At 47.3% G+C, this 20,291-nt stretch overlaps 2 protein-coding genes across 4 annotated transcripts in view; both read left to right on the top strand.

The window, feature by feature from the left end:
- Sik3 (SIK family kinase 3) overlaps positions 1–12,292 on the top strand; it is a 236,237-nt gene extending 223,945 nt beyond the window's left edge. For both annotated transcript variants that reach the window (XM_071616723.1, XM_027930526.2), the window contains 4 exons: positions 6,746–6,909; positions 7,789–7,921; positions 9,176–9,346; positions 10,071–12,292. In XM_071616723.1, coding sequence (XP_071472824.1) covers positions 6,746–6,909; positions 7,789–7,921; positions 9,176–9,333 — 455 coding nt within the window. In that variant the 3' untranslated portion in view covers positions 9,334–9,346; positions 10,071–12,292. The remainder of the gene's footprint in view (positions 1–6,745; positions 6,910–7,788; positions 7,922–9,175; positions 9,347–10,070) is intronic.
- Positions 12,293–17,055: 4,763 nt separating this feature from the next.
- Positions 17,056–18,609, top strand: Apoa1 (apolipoprotein A1). 2 transcript variants are annotated; one of them, XM_071616725.1, is made up of 4 exons: positions 17,056–17,118; positions 17,285–17,438; positions 17,980–18,205; positions 18,251–18,609. In XM_071616725.1, the coding sequence occupies exons 1-4, from the start codon at positions 17,076–17,078 to the stop codon at positions 18,575–18,577; spliced, it is 750 nt and encodes a 249-aa protein (XP_071472826.1). In that variant the 5' UTR covers positions 17,056–17,075; the 3' UTR covers positions 18,578–18,609. The 2 variants fall into 2 exon arrangements, with proteins under 2 accessions (XP_071472826.1, XP_027786277.2); XM_027930476.2 differs by having other exon boundaries at positions 17,980–18,609.
- The last annotated feature ends 1,682 nt before the right edge of the window (positions 18,610–20,291 follow it).

Here is a 20,291-nt window from a genome sequence, read left to right as displayed (position 1 = left end):
ACTTCACTTCATGTCCTACTTCTTCTTCCACTTACTAACCACCTTTACTCCTCTCCTCCTTCTTTCTTCTCTCTACATTCTTATATCCACCATCATCCCTGCTGTTATCTCCTGTTTTCTGGACGAATCAGGCCATAAGTGTATCCTTAAAGGTTTTAGTTCAAAAGTGCTTTGTCTTCATAGCCTTCTTATCAGTTTTGCTGGATCTCCCTCCTACCCCCAAAGTCCACTTTTATTATTAATCTTTTCCCTCTGGTCTTTTTTTTTTTTGGTGGGGGCGACTGGGGACTGAACCCAGGGGCATACTACTGAACTACATTTCCAAGCCTTTTAATTTTTTTATTTTGAGGCAAGGCAGGTCTCTGTTGCTGAGATGGGCCTCAAACTTGTGATCTTTCTGCCTTGGCCTCCCAGGTAATTGGGATTAGGGGTAAGTGCCACGGAGCCCAGATCTCTCTGGTCTTTGACAAGAGCTTTTTCAGAAACTGCAGCTTTCACTCCTGCAGTACTTCCAGTACCTTGCAGAGACAAGTTGCCCTCCTTCCTGCCCAACTCACTGTAAAGTGCACGCTCTAGCTCAGCCACAGATGTGGCTTAAGTACTGTTCACCCAATCTCTAGCATCTATTCTTATGTTGTGACTTTGAAAGCCACACACACAATTATCTGTAACAATTGATGACACATATTTATGATGGTGTGAGTTTCGAATTTAATGAAATAAGGCAGTGGAGACATTAATGGCCTCAGGAAGCCCAGTGTGTGCTGCTCAAGTTAAAAAACCCTTTGGAAGTATAGCCTGTGTGTTTTCACTGATTTTCTTAGCCAATCTCCGAGGTGTGTTCCTGTAATCCCAGCATTTGGGAGGCTGAAGTGGGAGGATCACTTAGCCCAAGAATTTGAAGCCAGCCTGGTAACATAGTGATACCCATCTCAAACAAAACAAAACAAAACAAAAAACAGTGATTTTCTCTCCCCCTCCCCAGAGGAGTCCTCATTGCCTATATATTAAACAACATGAGCTCCATCAGAAAATCTGCATATCATCTGCTGCTACTTTTGCTAAGAGTTCTAGTACTGTGCCCCACCTTCCTGCAGGCAGGGAGGACAGCCTGAGGTTTCCTTTAATGACACCTCCATCTCTGCACAGTTACACATTAGTCCCCAAATGCTTCAGTTGTTATTTCCATGGCAGAGCAAATTCAATACAGTTTGTGAATGACTCTTGCCCAAGACTGTATTATAGGTAATATGGGCTGCAGAGAGGAAAACCTAAGGATGTGTCCTGAGGGAGCCTTCATTCTACCAGGGGAAGCAAGACAAGCTTAAGTTATTCAGGGAGAATTAGATGCCATCACATCATTGTAGGTGGTTTCTACTAGTAGAAGGTTGAGCACCAAGCAGGCAGCATGCTAAAGCTTTCTTTCAAATCCATTGAAGTTTTAGAACTCTTTCTGCCCCATGCTGCTTGTCTGCCATTCTAGAAGTAAAAATAAGGTTTGTTCTTCCTTGATAGTGTAAGATAAACTTTATTTTTTTGACTTTGCAAATAAATAAATAAGTACAGCAGTCCAGCCAGTTTACATGATGAGATTACCAATTTGAACTCACAAAGAAAACCACATCCTCTGAGCTTGGGCAGCTTCAGCATTATTGCTTCAGGCCTCCTAGAGGGGAATGCCGACAGCCTGGGAGGGGTCCCCCCAGGGCCTTTAAGAGGAATATGCAAGCATGTCATTTCTCTCATTTTCTCTTAAATCCCAGTAAATGAGTAAGGACAGTCAACATTGACAGATTCAATAGAGAGTTGTGCAAGCTGCCCCGAGGTTCTCAGGGAGGTGGGTGGCTAGCTTTGTGCCCCTTGTGTGGGGTTTTCCCTGCTGTGATCAGGTGATCACCCCCCTCCCCAACTGCCTCTGCTTTACTTGGGTAAGTGCTGGCACATGGAGCTCTTGGAAGTTCTCTTCTTCTGTTATTTATATGTCCTTCAGTCAGCCTGACAGCTCTGTAGCTACTGGATAGGCACGAATGTGCCAGAGACCTGACCCTAAGTCCCCTGTCCCTTAGTCAGTGGGTTAGTCTACTTAGACCCAACAGCTGGTCAGTAGGTCTCATCTAAAAAGTGTTACAAAGACATCTAGAGGCAGGCCCAGCATTCTTATTAAAAATGATACTTGTGCAATCCTTTACAATTTATCAAAGACCCTTTCACTTGTGTTCTCTTTTTCAAATCCCCAAACAATAAGTCCTCTTATTCTCCAGATAGGTAATGTAAGGGTAAGGAGAGATTCAGTGGCCTGCTAAGTCAGGTTCATTCTCTGTTGGTAGTGGAGCTGGCCCCTGGCTTTACGTATCCTGATTCCTTTATCTGACATTCTTTCCTTTGTTCCTCTATGTTATTTAGCTTTCTGTCACTGTGAAAAAATACCTGAGAAAATCAACTTATAAGGAGAATTTATTTTGGCTCAGAATTTCAAGAGTTTCAGTCTATAGTCACTTGCTTTTGAGCCTGTGGAGAGGCAGAATATCATAGTGGAAGTGTGTGGTCAAACAAGCTGCTCACCTCATGGTGGCCGAGAAGCAAAAAGAGAAAGAAAAGAGGTTTCAGAGTCCCAAAAGACCCTTTGAGGGTATGCCCCACAATGACCTAACTTCCTTCTGTTAGAGCCCATTTCCTAAAAGTTTGACCACATCCTGGTCACACCACAGGCAAGGGACCAAGCCTTTAGTACGTGAGCTTTTGGAGGACATTTAAGAGCCAAACTATCAGCCTCCTTGTTGCTACTCTGCACCTTCCAAACATAACTGCTGAGCAAAAGATGCTAGCCCTTCTGGGTTTCTGACCTGTTGATTATGCAGAAACTTGAGCAGACAGGGCTCTGGTTTGTTTCTCAACTCTTATTAATATACTTCTTTTTCATCTGGTTTTTGTTGTTGTTTGTTTGTTTGTTTTTTAAGTGCTGACCTCATGCATGCTAGGCAAGCACTTTAACACTGAGCCACATCCCCAACCATTTTTAATTTTGAGACAGGGTCTCGCTAAATTTATGAGAGTGGCCTCAAACTTGTGATCCCCAACACCCCACTACCACCACTGCACTGCCGTCACTGGGATTATAGGTGCCCCTGACCACTTCATCTGATTTCTTTTTTTAAGTACTGGAGATTGAACTCAAGGATGCTTTACCACTGAGCTATATCCCCAGTTGGTTTTTTTTTTTTTTTTTTGGAGGTGGGGGATCCAGGCATGGAACCCAGAGGCACTTAATCACCGAGCCACAATCCCAGGGTCTCACTAAGTTGTTTAGGACCTTGCTAAATTGCTGAAGTTGGCCTTGAACTTGTGATCCTCCTGCCTCAGCCTCCTGAGTCACTGGGATTACAGGCACACACCACCACACTCAGCTGTGCTTTTTCTTTCGAGATAGTGTCTGGTAAAATTGCTGAGGCTGACCTTGAACTTGCAAACCTCCTGCCTCAACCTCCCAAGTGACTGGGATTACTGGCATGCACCACCATGCCTGGCCCTTCATCTGAGTATTAACCACATTAATCTTTCCCAAATCAGAGGCTTCTTTAGAAATTAAAGTTTCAATAGCTCATTTGTTTATTTACATATGGGAAAATTGTCCCTCAAATTCTGCAAGTAGGGTTCAGCTTCTTTGCTTTTATCAACTGGTTCATTTACCCTTATCCACTCAGAAATAACATCTCAGAAAGGAAGGTAACTAAAATCAGTCTATACTGAACTTTTATGGTGCGTCAGGCTCTATCAAACACACTACACATCCACCTGTGGAGCAGATGGTAGTTAACAGGTGAAGAGACTAAAACCCAGGGAAACTGGATAGCTTTCCCAGGTCCCCTTCCTTAGAGAGTAATGAAGCCAGGATTCAAGCCTCAGTCTTCCTGATTCCGGACTAGTGCTTATGATCACTGTGTCACTTGCAACTTGGCTGAGGGATGAGCACTGGGCAAGAGGGCCAAGAAGCCTCATCATGTGATTTGTCAGCAATAGCTTGTTCTACTTTGGCATCAGATGGGAAGGCGGGGAAGAGAGCAAAGAGGACAGAATCGACACGATCCTCCTAAAACAGTGCCAAAGGGAAGGTTATGCTTTTTGCATTTGGAGAAACCTCATTCTTAGGAATAAAAACAAACCCAAAAAGAGTGAGAGGAAAGAAAGGAGACTTAACTGACATGAAGGAAAAACATTGAGGTCTCCAGAAGAGGGAGGGAGGCACTAAATATCAAGAACAAGGATTATATACTTCGTTGGCTTTGCCATCTCCTCGTGTGTAAGAACAATCATATTTGTCTTGGGGGAGAGAGAGGTGCAACTGGTGAGGTTTGCATTCAACTTTCTAGCAGATTTAAAAGAAGAAAGACCCCCCAAAGAGTTGAATGGATGGGGTTAGCTCTCAAAGAAGAGAATATAGCCATTAAGAAAATGCTTTGAAAAAGTAAGAAGCTACTTCTGGTGTTGCTTCTTGGCAGAGCAAACAGAATCAACAGCTCCTCATTCCTACCAAGCCAGTATTGTACCACTTCCTGCCAGTGGTTTTTGGTTGGCCCTAGGGCCACATGGGAGCTGGACCTACTGAGAGGAATTGGCTGAATAGACAAGATGGGTGAACTAATCCCACAGAACATGTAGGTTTTCTTGTGTAGGTTTACTTTTATCTTCCTGACTCTGAAAGCTTTTAGCTTTTAGTTGCAAAGTAGTTGACTTCTGGCTATTCCTTTGACCTCTTTGCTTTGAGAACTTTGAAAATATTTCTCATTTGCCTTCATATTTGGTCCTTGGGAAGCTCCCTGCTTCTCCTCTGATTTCCCCCTGAATGTCTTGCAGTATCAGCAGTGTGCATGTCAGTTAGTTCCCACCCATGTCAGTTAGCCTGGGCCTAACTTTGATCCTCATACAAGGTCATTTGGATATAGAGACCTGAATCCCTTTACTCAATGCTCTGGCAGTATGTTTGCTTTCTTTGTTCAAATAGATTAGAATGTCACAATTAGTGCTAGCATTGTGCCTTTTAAAAATTTGTTCTCACCAAGAATCAGTTCATCAGGAGATAAGCTCGATAGTTACTAAAGAGATTTGCCTCAAAAAACCAATCAAGCAAACAAAATATTTGTCTAAGTCCCAGGCTCTTATAGACTGAAGTCAAAAGTACTGCCCAGAGGATCTTGTCACCCTACATGTGACCTTGCTATTCTTGACTGGCGCTGGTCAAGAAGAAATACTCTTTCCAAATTCCAGGCCATAGAGTGGAATTTGGCTTGACTCTGACAAGAAACCAGCCAATATTAAGAGAACATTTATTAATATCGGTTAAAGTGATTATCTTTAAGTACTTCCTGGAAATAGGACAATGTTCTAGAACACCAAAAGCTTACAAATGTACACAAGATAACAGTTCTTGCCCTCAAATAATTTCTGATCTAGTATGAATAACTGAGACAAACACATAATTGAACATAATACCATGGATGATGTTAGAACATATAAATGCATTCTTCTGAAATTTGAAGGAAGAATCTGTTTTTGTTAGAAAGGAAAAAATTCATAAAGATGACAACATTTGAAATGGACCTGATTTGGATTGGCAGGAATGGAGGTTAAAAAATCATGCATTTCCAGGTAGCAAATGTATAGTACTGTGAATGGGCAGGGAGGAGTTATGTCATTCCATTTGACCTGAGCTTAGAATATGTTGGGGAGCAGAGTGTGAGAGGCTCATTGGAAGATAAGCCAAGGCAAAGCTGTGAAAAGGAAGTGTATGGACTACTCTATAGAAAGGTTAATGTTTGTCAGGTAGTGTTGGGGATGGTTAGGCAGCTAGTGTAATCATCCAGGCAAGAGGTGCTAGGGCTTCAGTGAGACTGAGAAGGTTGGGACTGAAGCTAGCAAATAGGTATTGCCAAAGTAACTCTGGTAGATTCTTTAGACTGTTGTGAACCACGAGTATGCACTCAGTAGTGATCTTAAGAACTTAGAAGATTTGGAAAATGAGGTATCAAAGCAAGGGTGTCTGAAGGAGTAACAGGCTGTGGGGGAAGGTGGTGGGTTTGGAATTGGACATAGTAAGTGTCCAATTGCATGCTGGAAATAATCGGAAATATGGATCTGGACCTTAAAAGATCATTTCAGTAATTCTTCACATAGAGGAATTACAGTTGGCACTGTAGAAATAGATATTGCCAAAGTAACTGTGGGAGAGAGAAAGTCAAAGACAGAAATTGAAGAGTGCTTGCTAATAAAGGGTGAAGGAACCACAGGATTTGGGAGCAGCAGTTAGAGAAGTAGAGAGAAGAGAGGTCTGGGGTGGTGCTGAGGAAGAGAGGAGACATCCACAGAATAGAATGGAGGCCATCCTCCCAGGCTACAGATTCCTGAACACTCCAGGAGTCATCCCTCTGTACATCTGCATTTGGCAACACAACAGAGTTCAGTAAACAGAAAAATGAAAAAAAGAAGAGGTTCATGTAGTCCAGCCGGCTCTCATTATGTGGCATTCTCGTGGGGTATGGTCCCTTCATGAACTCATATTTGCTGTAGGACTTGGGTTCTCATGCTGGTCCAGGCTCCTCTAAGCACTATTACCAGATGACTGGTATTAGCTGTTAGTGCAGAAGTGGTCCTGACCTTTCTCACTGTCCCTTGAAGGTCATTTCATTTCATGGGAGTTGATGTTGCTGGGAGAAGCTGCAGGCCTGCTCACACTGTTTTGCTCTCTTTCTAGAGTCTGTTATAGGGAACTGCATGGATAGAAGTTCTCCAGGACAAGCACTGGAGCTGCCAGATCACAATGGGCTTGGGTATCCAGCACGGCCCTCAGTCAGTGAACACCACAGGCCCCGGACCCTCCAGAGACATCATACAATCCAGAACAGTGACGATGCTTATGTATGTTGGTCCCTCCTGCTTGTTGGAGATTGGATCCCACCAGTTCCAACTTGTGAAAAGGAACAATGTAGCAAGGGGTAGCATCCACGCCTCCACTCGTTGGTCAGAGAGATCCCCTCTGGGAGATAAGGGGGCATTTCTTTGAATCCCATTCACAGACCAGCCCTTAACTCCAACAGGTTCCCATTAAAATATATACTCCAAATTTTAGACAAAAGAATCAGAACTAGTTGCCATCTAGAGGCTGTTATTAAACCCCAAACAGTCTAAATTCATATCCCAGGAAATGAACCTTTAGGCTCTTGGTTTGCTGTCAGCAACCACATTGAACTTACTGTGACACAGGGAGCTGATCTGACTCAGCAAAGCTTCATGGTCTGGGGCATGCTGCTAGGGTGGCACTAACATGGAAGCAGCTGGCCAAGTATGGCTATTCCAATTTAAATTTATCAAAATGAAATAAAATTACAGAGTTAGGGCCTCAGTTATACCAGTCATACTTGGCCTGCTCCCTAGCCCCCTGTGGCTGATAGCTAGCCTGTTTACCACCCAGGGTAGAGACAACTGAAGAGTACACCTGAACAGTAATGTCTGAAGATAGACTCCAGGGGTGGGGGTATAGCTCCTGGTTTTAGAAGGACATGTAAGTGTCAGAGGGATCTAACCAGCCCTCCCACTCACTGCATAAGGGAAGCTGAGGTAGCTTCCCACGGTCACCATTGCATCCCCCTAGGATGATGCTGCAGAGGAAAGGAGTCAGGGAGTGGTGCCCCAAGCCATCCTTTGCCCTGGCTCTTTTAGCGGAAACTCCTGTCCCTATAGGTCACCTGAGAAGGGCACATTCTCTGGTATCCTTATTTCCTTTCCTGTCTTCTGCAGGTACAGCTGGATAACTTGCCAGGAATGAGTCTTGTGGCTGGGAAAGCACTTAGTTCTGCTCGGATGTCAGATGCAGTTCTCAGTCAGTCTTCGCTCATGGGTAGCCAGCAATTTCAGGATGGGGAAAACGAAGGTAAGAGCCTTTTGCTTGGGATACCCTGGGTAAGTTCCTGGAGGGGCCCTTCCTCCACCTTTGCCAGGGACCCCTCTCTTCTGTGGAAGGAGTTCATGGGGAGGTAGATCCCCCACATCCCCATGGGGTTCTGGACATAGTACCTCTCCTCGCTTGTCTCCCCTAAATGTGAGTGTGTGCAGGAGGCGTGACTTCTGACTAAGCACTGGGTGATCACATTCCAATTTCTAATGCTGTGGGAAGGTACCTTTTTTTAATTATTTTTTTTAGTTTGTTGATGGATCTTTATTTTATTTATTTATATAAATGGTGGTGCTGAGAATTGAACCCAGTGCCTCACACATGCTAGGCAAGTGCTCTACCACTGAGCTACAACCCCAGCCCCTGGGAAGGTACCTTTAATAGCTGTTTTCTGTTTCTGACTAGAGGGTCTTGTATCCTAATGGAACTTTTTTTTTTTTTTTTTTGGTACCAGGGATTGAACTCAGGGGTGCTTAACCACTGAACCACATCCCCAGCCCTTTATATTTTTTATGTAGAGACAGGATCTCACTAAGACCTGAGAGCTTAGGGCCTTGCTGAGTTGCTAAGGCTGATTTTGAACTTGAGATCCTCTGGCTCAGCCTTCCAAGCTGCTGGATTACAGGTGTGCACCACTGTGCCCAGCTCTAATGGAATTTCTACCTCCTCTTAGAACCAGTCAAGGGAGGCGTCATAACAAATATAAAGCATAGGCCTGAGGATGGACAGGTCCTCACTTTATAGGCACTGTAGGGGAAGCATTTAACCTTTCTGGATCCCCAGCTCCTTACCTGTAAAGTGACAGACTCAGAAGAGCTTGTATCCTGGGCTGTGCTGTAAGGGATGCTGGCTTAATGGGACAGCAAGATGGAGTGTGCAGTGGGGCACCCAGAACAGCACACCTGGGAACGGTGCCTTTGAGCACTGCCATTGTCATCTTACCCTTAGAGAGGCAAGACTTTCTGAAGGAGCAATTGTCTCCTCCCACATAGAGTACTTGCTGGTTCTGAGGTTAGAGGGATAAAAGACAAGGGAAAATGGGACATACAGGGAAGAATCAGGAAGATTCACCCAGGTGCTCACAACTGGAACCTGCTGCAAGCTGGAGTTCGGGGCTGAGAGTCAGGCTGTGGGCTGCTCAGACAGGTTGTCTCCCCCTCCTCCTCGCTCTCCCCTTGCCCACTGCCTCTCTGGTTCCCTGCTAATCTCACATGTTCTTTTTTGGTCTTGCAGAATGTGGGGTGAGTCTGAGAGGTCATGAGCACGCTGACCTGGGTGATGGCAGCCAGCATATAAACGCCTCTTGCTATCCGTCTACGTGTATCACAGACATTCTGCTCAGCTACAAGCACCCTGAGGTCTCCTTCAGCATGGAGCAGGCAGGCGTGTAACAAGGAATGGAGAGTGAGTGTCGTCCTGGAGAGGGCCAAGCCACCTGTGGCCTAGTGCCATCTTCTGATCCCGCGGAGCATTCAGTGTGTGTCAGCCAGTGAAACTGACAGCACCACTTTCCCCTGCATCCCTCACGTCTTCCTGCTCTGTCACTAAGCACTGGGCTAGTTTTGGGGTGTACATGGGAGCATGTAAAAGAAATGGCAGGACGTGGTTCCTTGGTTTACATTAAGGCTCATGCCCCTCCTTGTGGTGTGGGTGTCATAACCCCACAGAGGCAGAGGAGCTATGGCACAAAGGCCAGTTACTAGGGAATGGAGATAGAAACCCAATAGGAAAACATATCTAGCCAAATTTTTTTAAGGAGAAAGCAACAGGATATTCTGGCATGGAGAATAATGATCAGAGGCCAGTGGTAGAATGTGGGTAAATTGACTGGTTTGCAAAGGGGTCTGCACTGGGGACTGTCGGTTCTGTCTCTGGAAAGACAGAAAAGACTTGATGAAAGTAAAGCCATCGGGCAAATCCAATATCAGAACCTCAGTATGGCCAGGCTCTTAAAATACCTGAGATAAGACAACACAAGTTATGTTTAAAAAAAGTGGGGAGGGTTCAGAACTGGGGGTGTAGCACTTGCCTGCCAAGTGCAAGGCTCTGGGTCCATCCCCAGCACCAAAAAAATTTTTGAAATGTTGATCTTGCTCCTTTCAAACTGTTCTTCTCTGCTTTATTGCAGGTTTGTGTACAGCTTGGGAATCAGAAGGTTGATTTTAAACCAACAGTATCTAGCAGCATTGCGCCAAATTGCCATTGTGTTTCTCTCCACCCAGAATATTGTGGCTCCTTTCCTCACATTTAGTTCATCAGTGTGCTGTTCTTTTGGGTTCTGAGGGTGTTTTTGCCATGTTTGCTCATACGACCAAGTCACCAAGGAAATAAACAGGAAATCCATGTTCTCCATCTTTTGTGAAAGTGTATTTGGTGTATTTGAGTTGGGAGGGATGTTTTTGTTTTGTTTTGGGGTTTGTTTGTGCTTTTTTTTTTGGTTGGTTTTGTTTTCAGTATTTCCTTCAGGAGGTGATTTTCTTTCTTTTTTTTTTTTTTTCCTCTTCTTTTTTGTCTCTGTATTTTGTGTTTTTCTTTCTTTTCCTTTTTGAGACAGGAGAGCCAGCAGTTAGAGTTCAGGGGCAAGACCTCAGGCCACTCGCCTCACAGGCTTCACTAAGAGCACCCTCCCTTGCTCTGCATTGCTCTTCCATGGGAGCAAATGCAAGAGGAAAGCATCTCTGGAATCTCAGTGGCAGAGAAAGGGAGAGGGAATGGGTGATGGCCTCTGGCCCTTGGGGAACAAAAAGAGTAAAAATAAGAAGAGGAGGACCTGGAGGTCTCTGCTGGCAGGATCCACTAGATACACACCTGGCCTGCATAGAGGCTGTGAGTGACCTGACGCCATTGGGTTGCCACCTTGAAGGTCTCAACTTGAGCCTCTTTTTGGTGTATAACTCAGCTCCCTTCTGGCAACCTGCAAAGTTGGTCACCATTACCATCCTGCTGGTTCTGCCCATGAATTAAACACCCAACAGTGGTGCACTATGTTTTGTGTGTCTTCTTTCTTTCTCATTTTATACTGTGCTATGAAAAGGATTGTTTTTCCATTGTGTGTGTGTGTGTGTGTGTGTCCCTTTTAGCTCTTTGTCACAGGCAAGAAGAATAGGAGGTTGTCTTGGGTCCTGCCTGTCTCTTAACCTTCTCCCTGGGTATCCTCAGCCCCTATATTTTCATTCTTAATCATGTAGGAATTGTTTTTGGTAAATGTTGATATTATTGTTATTATTATTGTTATTATTAATAAATAAAGACAAAAGGAATTTTTGTTTAAAAGAGAAATGTTTAACCAGATTCTGTTCTATTTGAATTGTGATTTGCACCTTTGGTTCAAAGCGTTTTCTTTAGGCATTGTTATTGTAAACAGCTCTCTCTTGTGCCAGTGACAGATGCAGTGGTCTCCTTTCCCCAGTTGAAGCAGCGCATACGCAATAGCTATTGTTTATGTCATTACTTTTATTTTTCTCTTCACTGTTAGAAACCAAAGTCTTTTCTGCTGGCTGGGGACTGAGAGGGGATCTGGGTTATCTTCTTCTGATGTTTAAAACCAGAGAGACATTAGATATCCTGACTCTCAATCCTTTCTTCTGGGAAAGGGGAGTAAAAGATTCCTACCCCCCCCTCCTAGTTTTTCATCCTGAATTTGCACAGAAGAGAGCAGGTGCCCAGTGCGGCCATCCTGGTGTTGCTGGCAGGATCCCCATGCAGCTTGTCCGTCTTCACTAGTACTGGCAGCTCAGCTCCTGGGCCCACTATCCCTCAAGTGGATTTCTGCAGTGCAAGAGCCTTGCTGGGGATCTGTCCCATGTTTCCATGGCCCCAAGTCTCCCCTCCACTTGTAGAGTCACCAAGTACTCACCAGAAGGAGGCTTACTTACCAAGAAAGGCCTAAGAGCTATTGTTGACTTCTCTGGGCTTGTTCCAGCTCTGATGCCCCAGCTTGCCCTACCGCTACCACACACTCAGCCTGATCTGTTTACATGGTACTGGATTTATGGAAGAGCAGATGCCACCCTCCAGCAACCACCCAGATGAAAGCCAGTGAGCCTATTAACCGTGCCATCCTGCGAACTACACTTTTAAAGACATCATTGCTTTGTATTGTAGTAACCAATATGCGCAGTATATGTTGAATGTATATGAATATACTTTCCTATTTCTGTTCTTCAAAAATGTCAGAAGTATTTTTTCTTTCTCAATTATGTTGAACTAAAAAAGGATTTAAAAAAAAAAAAAAATCTCCAGACTCAAGTTGCTAAGACCTTTTGTCCTTGTTTGTGTGGGGCATTTACAACTTAGTAACTTGGTTGGACAGTAGGAGGTTGTGAAAATAAAAACCTGATTATGTTCTAATGCTGATATGTTATTTGCCTTGTGGTTCAGAGTCTAGTTGAGAGAAGCATTGGGCGGCGGGGGGGGGGGGGGGGGGGGGTTGTGAAAGCTGGAAGGCTCAGGGCGGGAGAAGTCTGCCAAGCTTGGGGTTGGGCCGTGAGCAGCGTCTGCCTTGCCTTATGGACCTGGCATTCTCTAGAAACCGAACTCAGCTGCGGCTTGGACTTCACTCCTTCCACTGGGAGCACTGGTATTGCTGAGTAGATGGAAAACAAATTCCTTGAAAGGGTACTTGTGAAGGAGGAGAAGAGGGAACTCAAAGATGTTGGCCATGGCTGGAGTCGTATGGGGCAAACCCAATCAGCTTGGTGACATGATAGCCAAAGTAAGTGGTACAAGTATGGTAAAAGGGGGACTTTTCCTACATTTTCCCTTTCTCCACACCTGAACTCCAAGGAGTAGGATAGAATTCCCACTGAGGTCCCAGGGAGCTGGTTGGAGGTCTTCTATGAACAAAGCTTTCTGAAACTGGAATTACTAAGATTGTAAAAAGAACAAGTGGAGGTAACTTCTGAAAACTTGACAGCCCATGGGGGACTAGAAAGTTGCTGTGGGACTGATCAGAACAGCAAGAGCCTTCTCAGGGTCTTTTGGAGGTCCCTGTACACACCACATGCAGGGAAAGGTGAATCTCTGGAACCAAACCGTGATACGCCCAGATTTCTCTCAAAAACTTGTACACCTTTTTCCCTGGGTGCTGAAGCAGGGCACTGGAGATCTCCGCGTTCTGGAAAATGGAAACTGTGCTGACGTCTCCTTACAAGATCCCCTTTCTGACTTTGTGCCAGGTCCCACCCCACTCTGCCTACAAAGATAAGAATTCCAGGGGCTGCTGTGCTTCCTCATGCTGGTCAAAGATGAGCTATGATGGCCTCTTCCTGGGCAGGAAGATCAGGCAGAGTTGGGTATTCAAAGATGTCCTAGAGTCCACCTTGGGGCTCTATCACAAGAGCTGTGACAAAATTATCCAGTAGGATGTGTGGGGGGTTGGGGTCCTCTCCCCTGCTCAAGCAGAACCTCCCCAATCCTAGCTCCCCCATCTTAGCCCAAACCATCGTGTGGTCACACGTGTGTTCTGGGCAGGGCCCGCCACAAGGCTGAGTGCTCATTTCTTGAGTCTTCCTGCTCAGGGTCTGCTCCTTCACATGACCCTTTGCCAATCTGGTGAAACTTCCTTTAGTGTGCCAGTGTCACACATTGAGCAAATGTTTGGCGAGTGTCTGTTAGGTGCCAGGCCTAGCAAGGGACAGAGTCCTCTCCCATGCAGACTGATCAGTATGTTGGGTCATATATTGTGAAATGGGTTGCCAGTCATTCTGAGCAGAATCACCCCTGCAGCAGGTGCCAGCTTGCCCACACATGGCAGGGGGTCCAGGGCCTGCGCTTGGAGGCCACTTCAGCAATGTTCCCAACAGGAGGGAAGAGGATGGTGGGAATAAGGACCAATAAATGGTGAGAGGCCCCACATCCACTAAGCCAGTCTAACCCCAGGCTCTTGAAATTCCTATTGTCACTGGACCCAGATTCTGTGATAAGCCCAGTTTGTTAGTTTTTCCGTAGGCCTCTGTCCAGAAAGATTTCCTTCCTTTCCCAAATAGTAAAGAGGTATCTATCTAGACTCATTTAAGCCTACGATTTGCAGTGAAATGGAGCAGACACCAGTGAATAAATAGTTTCAACAAGGAAACTTCTTGCTTAGGGAGGTGCTGTCCCACAGCTCCCTACCTCTGCTGATGCCCTGGAATCCCCAAGCCAAGAACATCCCTGAAGAGTCCTAGGGCTACATAAGCCAATAGGCCCCCATCAAAGAACAAGAAGCCAAGGCTCCTGATTCCCAGCCCTGCCTCACACAGTTCTCAGCTGAAGAGGTCCAGGCAGCTCTGAGCTCTTAGCTGCAGTTTTCTGACAGGCACAATGGTAAGGAGAAGCTACAGTGTCCAGCCTCATGGGGACATACGTTAACTGTGGAAGTGCTTCGGCCACAAAAGAACTGTGCAGATATTAAATATTAGGTTTAACCATAATAATTTCAGTAATAAGCCAAGAGAAGGATAAAACAGTAGCAGATAGCTTGGAGTCCAATTGATAAGCTTCTCAGATCCCCCACATGCTGGCTGGGATGAAATCAACCCCCATCCTAAGAAAGGAACATCTCTTGGCTTGAGATCCAGTGGCTGCCCACACTGGGTGGGAAGTCAGTTTCCCACCCTCTCTGTAAACCACAGACAGCTGGGATGGCCAATAGCCAGACATCAGGAATAGCTTCTGTCCTGGAGATGTACCCCATCTGGGCACCTGCAAGCAAGGCCAAAGACAGAACTGTGGGATTCCCTGCCTTCCGGACTTCTGCTGTTAGAAGCTGAGGTCCTGGGCTATTCTGTGGCAATGCAAGTGTGTTTGTGGCAATAGGGGATGGAATCCAGGACCCGGGATTCTGGGATGCGAATAGTTACTATTTATTGAGTGTTAGTGACCTTCTTAACAGTTTCACATACGTGCTCACATTTCATGCTTATGAACAACACAAATTTATTATTTTACAAATCTGGAGGTCAGAAGTCCCAAAGGGGTCACACTAGGCTAAATTCATGGTGTCCCTGGCATTGTGCTCCTGGAGTCTCTAGGGGAAAATCTGTCCCTTCACCTCTTTTAGGGAAGGGCTGCCTGCATCTCTTGGCTCATCCTTCCAGTGTTCACGTTGCTCCAACCTCTGCTTCCATCCTCATATCTCGGACTCTGCCACTGACTCTGCCACCTCCCTCTGGACATTGAAGGACGATTGTGATTACCCTGGGCCGTTCATAATCACACTTGCAAAACCCCTTTTGCTATGCACAATCAGTCACAGATTCCAGAGAGGAGGACACACACATCTTTGGAGGACCATTATTCTGCCTACCATGCACACTGTGACCCCTGTTATAACTTTAATCAGAGATGGCATGTTCTATCATTATCTTCATTTAGCAGATAAGAACCTGAGATGTGGGAAGGTTATGTAACTTACCCAGGGTCATATGGCTAATAAGTGTCAGAGCCAGGATTCAAACCTAAGGTCTCTGGTTCCAAAGGCTTCTAAGAGACAAAAGGCAGGATATCAGCTGGGGCTGGAGTGGGAGAGGCCTGGATCTCAGCCACTCCCAGGTCTGACAGAAACACAAGCTGATTTCTAGAGAGTTGGGGAGTTTCCTGGGGTGATGGTATAGGGTGCATACCTGCCCTGGAACCTAAGTCCAGAGACATGGGTGCTAAGTCCAGCCCTGCCTCTAACTCTCGGAGAGATGAGATGTTGATTCCTTCCACTGGTTTCAGTTCCACATCTGGAAGGTGACAGGGTGAGGAGAGGCTGGAGTAGTTGGTTTCAAAGTTCCTCTCAGCTTGGACTTTCACAGGCTGCATGACCTGGGCTTTCCTAGCGAAACCTTGCAAGATGGTGCTGCAAACACCAACCGACACAGGGCACCTTCCACCTATAGCCTCTCTCAGGGGCCTCAGCACCCTGGACATTTCTTGAGCTCATCCGCAGATAGGAAACTGAAGCTTAGAGAGGTTATATAACTGGCTTACATTCCTCCTTCAGCAAGATGCAGACAAAATGAAACAAAAAGAAAACAGGTCTCCCTCTGCTTCCACCTCCAAGAGTCCTTCCTCTACACAGGGCTTTCTCAGATCCGATAGCCACTCTCATTTGTGTGTGATCAAATGAAAACACAAACAATGTAAAGGTGCATGTGTGAATGACTGAAATTCTACACTTGAATTCTGAGATTATGCTTTTTGGGTGTTAAAAAGTCTGTTTTGAAGTGATGGTAGATGGTGAAGTTGGCTTTGAAAGGAAGGCAAGGGTAATACTTTTAATGACAAAATGAATAGTTGGCAACTTCATGTTGGTATCTAGCATTTATTTTGATATGTCAGAGGCCTCTGAAATCTCCGTTTGGGGCCCTGAGCATCCTCCTCCCACAACTCCTTAGTGCCACAGATTCCCTTGGATTTGGGGTTTAGGAAGCCTGTGGAGGGTGAAGAGAAGTGTATGGCACCCTGGGAACTAAAGAAGGAACCAGGGTTGGTGGCAGAAGAGGCAGGAGCAGTGCAGACAGACGTGTGAAACAATCCTTGAAATGCAAGAAGACTGTGGGGGAGGAGATCTCCTGAGTGGAGGAGTCCCAGGTCCCTTCCCCTCTTTCCCTGCTACAGGCACAATGCACAATGACATGCACACACTCCCACACTGGGAGGGGAAGGGCATGATGGGTGCTGCTGCCCCGAACCTGGGGACCCACAAGCCTACAGCCACCCTCATCCTGCCCCTGTCTGAACCCTTGACCTCTGCCCTGCAGCCCCCGCAGCTTCCTGTTTGCCCACTCTATTTGCCTGGCTCCTGGGCAGAGCTGATCCTTGAACTCTAAGTTCCACATCGCCAGAACCAGTGAGCAGTGACAGGGCCTGGCTGGGCTTATCTGTCTTCCAGCCCAGCCCCTACCTGGAGGCATAAATAGACCAGGGAGAGCTAGACAGTCAGAGACTGCTGGAGAGTTCCTGGAGGTAAGTGCGGGTGCCTGCCCCAGACTACTCTGGCTCCCCAGCTCTAGGTGTTGGGCAGGACCTGGGTACCTGGGGCTTTCTTCACTTTAGGCTCCTCCTCCTCCCCTGGCTGACTACATGGGGGAACATGGGACTCCTTCACACAAAAGGCCCCCTCAGCCAGGCCCCTCTTCTCCTCCAGGTTCCCACACCCTGCAGGATGAAAGCAGTGGTGCTGACTGTGGCCGTGCTCTTCCTGACGGGTAGGTGCCCCCGGCCTAGGGAGATTGGGGATTCTCCCTAAGTCCAGTGGCCCACCATCCTGGATGCAGTGGAATTTCTCACTTGCCCCTCTCCCACCCTACGCCTGGCTTTTCAGCCCAGCTCCCAACCCAGAGCTGCCTGACCAGGGTGTCCCTCCACCTCCAGGGAGCCAGGCTCGGCATTTCTGGCAGCAAGATGAACCCCAGTCCTCATGGGATCGAATGAAGGATTTCGCCACTGTGTACTTGGATGCAGTCAAAGACAGCGGCAGAGATTATGTGACCCAATTTGAAACCTCTGCTTTGGGAAAACAGCTAAAGTAAGGACCCAGCCTGGGGGCTGGGGCAGGGGAAAGGTAGTGGAGTCCTGGGGGCAGAGAGGCCTATGGAAAGATGTTGTAGTCAGACATCCTCACCTGCTGTTTGATGAGCTGGCCCCACGGCAGGTCTTTGGTGGAGAAGTAAGAATGAGATCCCCAGGCAGGGTCACAGTCTCCCAGCAAGGGCCCACCTAATCAGTAACCGAACCACATTTCACCTGTGAATGCAGCCAGCCCCTTCCCCTCCTAACTTCCAGTGCTTTAGATACAAGACCGTCCTTCAACACCCATGCCAACCCCGGTTCTCTTTCCCACTAGTTCCTCCTTGTGCCTCAGGCCATCTGTACAATGCGACTTGGTGGGTGGCATTCAGGGTGTTGGAATCAGTGCATGGGAAAACTAGGACCACAGCTACTGCACGTTCAGGGACAGGTGATGGCCAGAGCCCACCCCAGGTAACCTGGGGCGCTGAGCTTGCAGATCCAGGGCAGTCCAGGCTGCCCAGGAAGCCACTCCTCAGCCCCTCTCTCTTCCACATCAGCCTGAAGCTTCTGGACAACTGGGACTCCCTGAGCTCCACTGTCAGTAAGCTGCGCGAACAGATTGGCCCAGTGACTCAGGAGTTCTGGGATAAACTGGAAAAAGACACCGTGTCGCTAAGGCAGGAGATGAACAAGGATCTGGAGGAGGTGAAGCTGAAGGTGCAGCCCTACCTGGATGAGTTCCAGAAGAGGTGGCAAGAAGACGTGGAGCGTTACCGCCAGCAGGTGGAGCCGCTAGGCTCCGAGCTGCGCGAGGGCGCGCGCCAGAAGCTGCAGGAGCTGCATGAGAAGCTGAGCCCACTGGGCCAGGAGCTGCGTGACCGCGCACGCGCCCACGTGGACGCGCTGCGCACGCATCTGGCGCCCTACAGCGACGAGCTGCGCCAACGCCTGGCCGCGCGCCTCGAGGCGCTGAAGGAGAGCTCCTCCCTCGCGGATTATCAGGCCAAGGCCACCGAGCACCTGAGCGCGCTCGGCGAGAAGGCCAAGCCCGCGCTGGAGGACCTCCGCCAGGGCCTGTTGCCGGTGCTGGAAAACCTCAAGATGAGCTTCTGGAGCGCCGTCGACGAGGCCACCAAGAAGCTGACCACCCAGTGAGGCGCCCGCAGCTACTGCTCCCCAATTCCAGCTTTCGGGTTCTTAGAATAAACGTTTCCAAAGTGGAAGCAGCTTCTTTCTTTTCGGGGGATGGAGGTGGGGTGCGGGACGCTTGAGAGCACTTCCAGGTTCGGAGAACTGGTGTGAGCCTTTGGCGTTGGAGCAGAGACTTCAACAGTTCCGAACACAGCCTGGGCCTCTGCAGGGTCTTAGTCCATATTGGGAGACCTGATGGCGCCTGACTGGTTTGGAATGACAGTCAACTGAGTCCTTGTCTTAACAGGGCGCAGACAGAAAGGAGGTAATGGAGGGCCAGGCAAAGTGGCAGATAATCAAATGCCAGGAGACCTAAAGAGGCTCAAATGGAGGTGTTGCAGCCCTGCCTGAGGGGGGTCCAGGAACAGGGCTGGGAGAAGTGGTTCCCCTTCCCAGAGGTGTTCCCCGGTGGGAGCTGGACAGAAAAGGTGTTCACCTGAGCAGAGGGCAAGAGCCTTTTCTAACTCTGTGGTTCAGCCTGGTGGGGTGGACCTCAAGGAGACATTGAAGGATTTGGGCAGGAAGTGCTTGGAGTTAGCCCTTTTCTCTTTTATTTACTCAAAAACCTCTTAAGCAAACACTTCCCTTTTCTTTTTGGCAAGGGCAGGACCCCCCCCCCCCCACCTGCTACTTTTCCTTTCCCCAGAAACAGACATAGCTGTGGAAGCTGTCTGTCCTATCCTTGTGGCTCTGGGTGCTGTTGTTCCCTCTGGCCAGGCCAGAAACAACCACCACCTCTCCCAGGTAATTTGCATATTTTTATTCCCAAGATGGCTTCATCTCCATCATCTCATTGCATCCTTTCCCACATCCTGAACAGATTGTCATTAGATTCATGTCACCATGGTGAGGCTGAAGCTTGGACTTTTGAAGTCACTCACTGAGGCAGGATGGGCTAGGTTGCTCATTTTAGATCCATCTGTCCCATTGGCATCTGTGATTATTTAAGGGAAAAAAAAAAGCAGTGGCCAGGCACTCAAGTTCGTATGAGTCTGTATACATACATGCACATGCTCACATTGACATCCCGCCACCCTCTTCTTGCTCATCTCTGTATGGCCCCATGGGCTTGCACGTGTTTTCATAGATCTGGGCAGCACTTCCCTGGAGCCTCCCCCTCTGTTCCCCCACCCCTGCAGCAGGGCCTTTTGCCCTGTGGTACAGGCCTCTAGATTTATTTTTATTTTATTTATTTGTTTGTTTGTTTGTTCATCACTGGGGATTGAATCCAGGAGTGCTTTACCACTGAGTTACATCCCCAGTCCTTTTTATTTTTTGTTTTGAGATAGGAGTCTCACTAAGTTGCCCAAGCTGGCCTTGAACTTGCCATTCTCCTGACTCAGTCCCCTAAGTTTCTGGGATTACAGACTTGTGCCACTACACCCAGCTCAGGTGCCCGAATATTCTATTCCTTCATAACCAGTGTAGCTTAATGAATTCTTAGATAACAGGGTGGGCTTTTTAGATTCTAATCATCCGGAGCTGCATTTGGATGGGAACATTTCTCAGGTGTGGGCACTGAGGTTCCTGGATATAGTTGGGCAAGAAGAGAAAGCCAGGTGAATTTCCAGAGAGAAAGTAGTCTCTAGTTGGAGCTGTTTGCATTGATGGCACCAAGATCTGTAAGGAGCCCATGCAATACCTGGCAGAGGAGTACCACAGCTTTTCTCTATGCCAA

The sequence above is a fragment of the Marmota flaviventris genome, chromosome 9 (genome assembly GCF_047511675.1).
Source record: "Marmota flaviventris isolate mMarFla1 chromosome 9, mMarFla1.hap1, whole genome shotgun sequence".
NCBI classification, from domain to species: Eukaryota; Metazoa; Chordata; class Mammalia; order Rodentia; family Sciuridae; genus Marmota; species Marmota flaviventris.
The sequence above is the reverse complement of the archived record's forward strand: the minus strand, read 5'-3'. Positions and strand labels throughout refer to the sequence as shown.

Coding starts and splice junctions, on each gene's coding strand:
- Apoa1 (XM_027930476.2), top strand. CDS start 17,076: ATGAAAGCAGTGGTGCTGACTGTGGCCGTGCTCTTCCTGACGG. Junction 17,119..17,284: donor GGCCGTGCTCTTCCTGACGG/GTAGGTGCCCCC, acceptor CTCCACCTCCAG/GGAGCCAGGCTCGGCATTTC. Junction 17,439..17,979: donor GCTTTGGGAAAACAGCTAAA/GTAAGGACCCAG, acceptor CTTCCACATCAG/CCTGAAGCTTCTGGACAACT.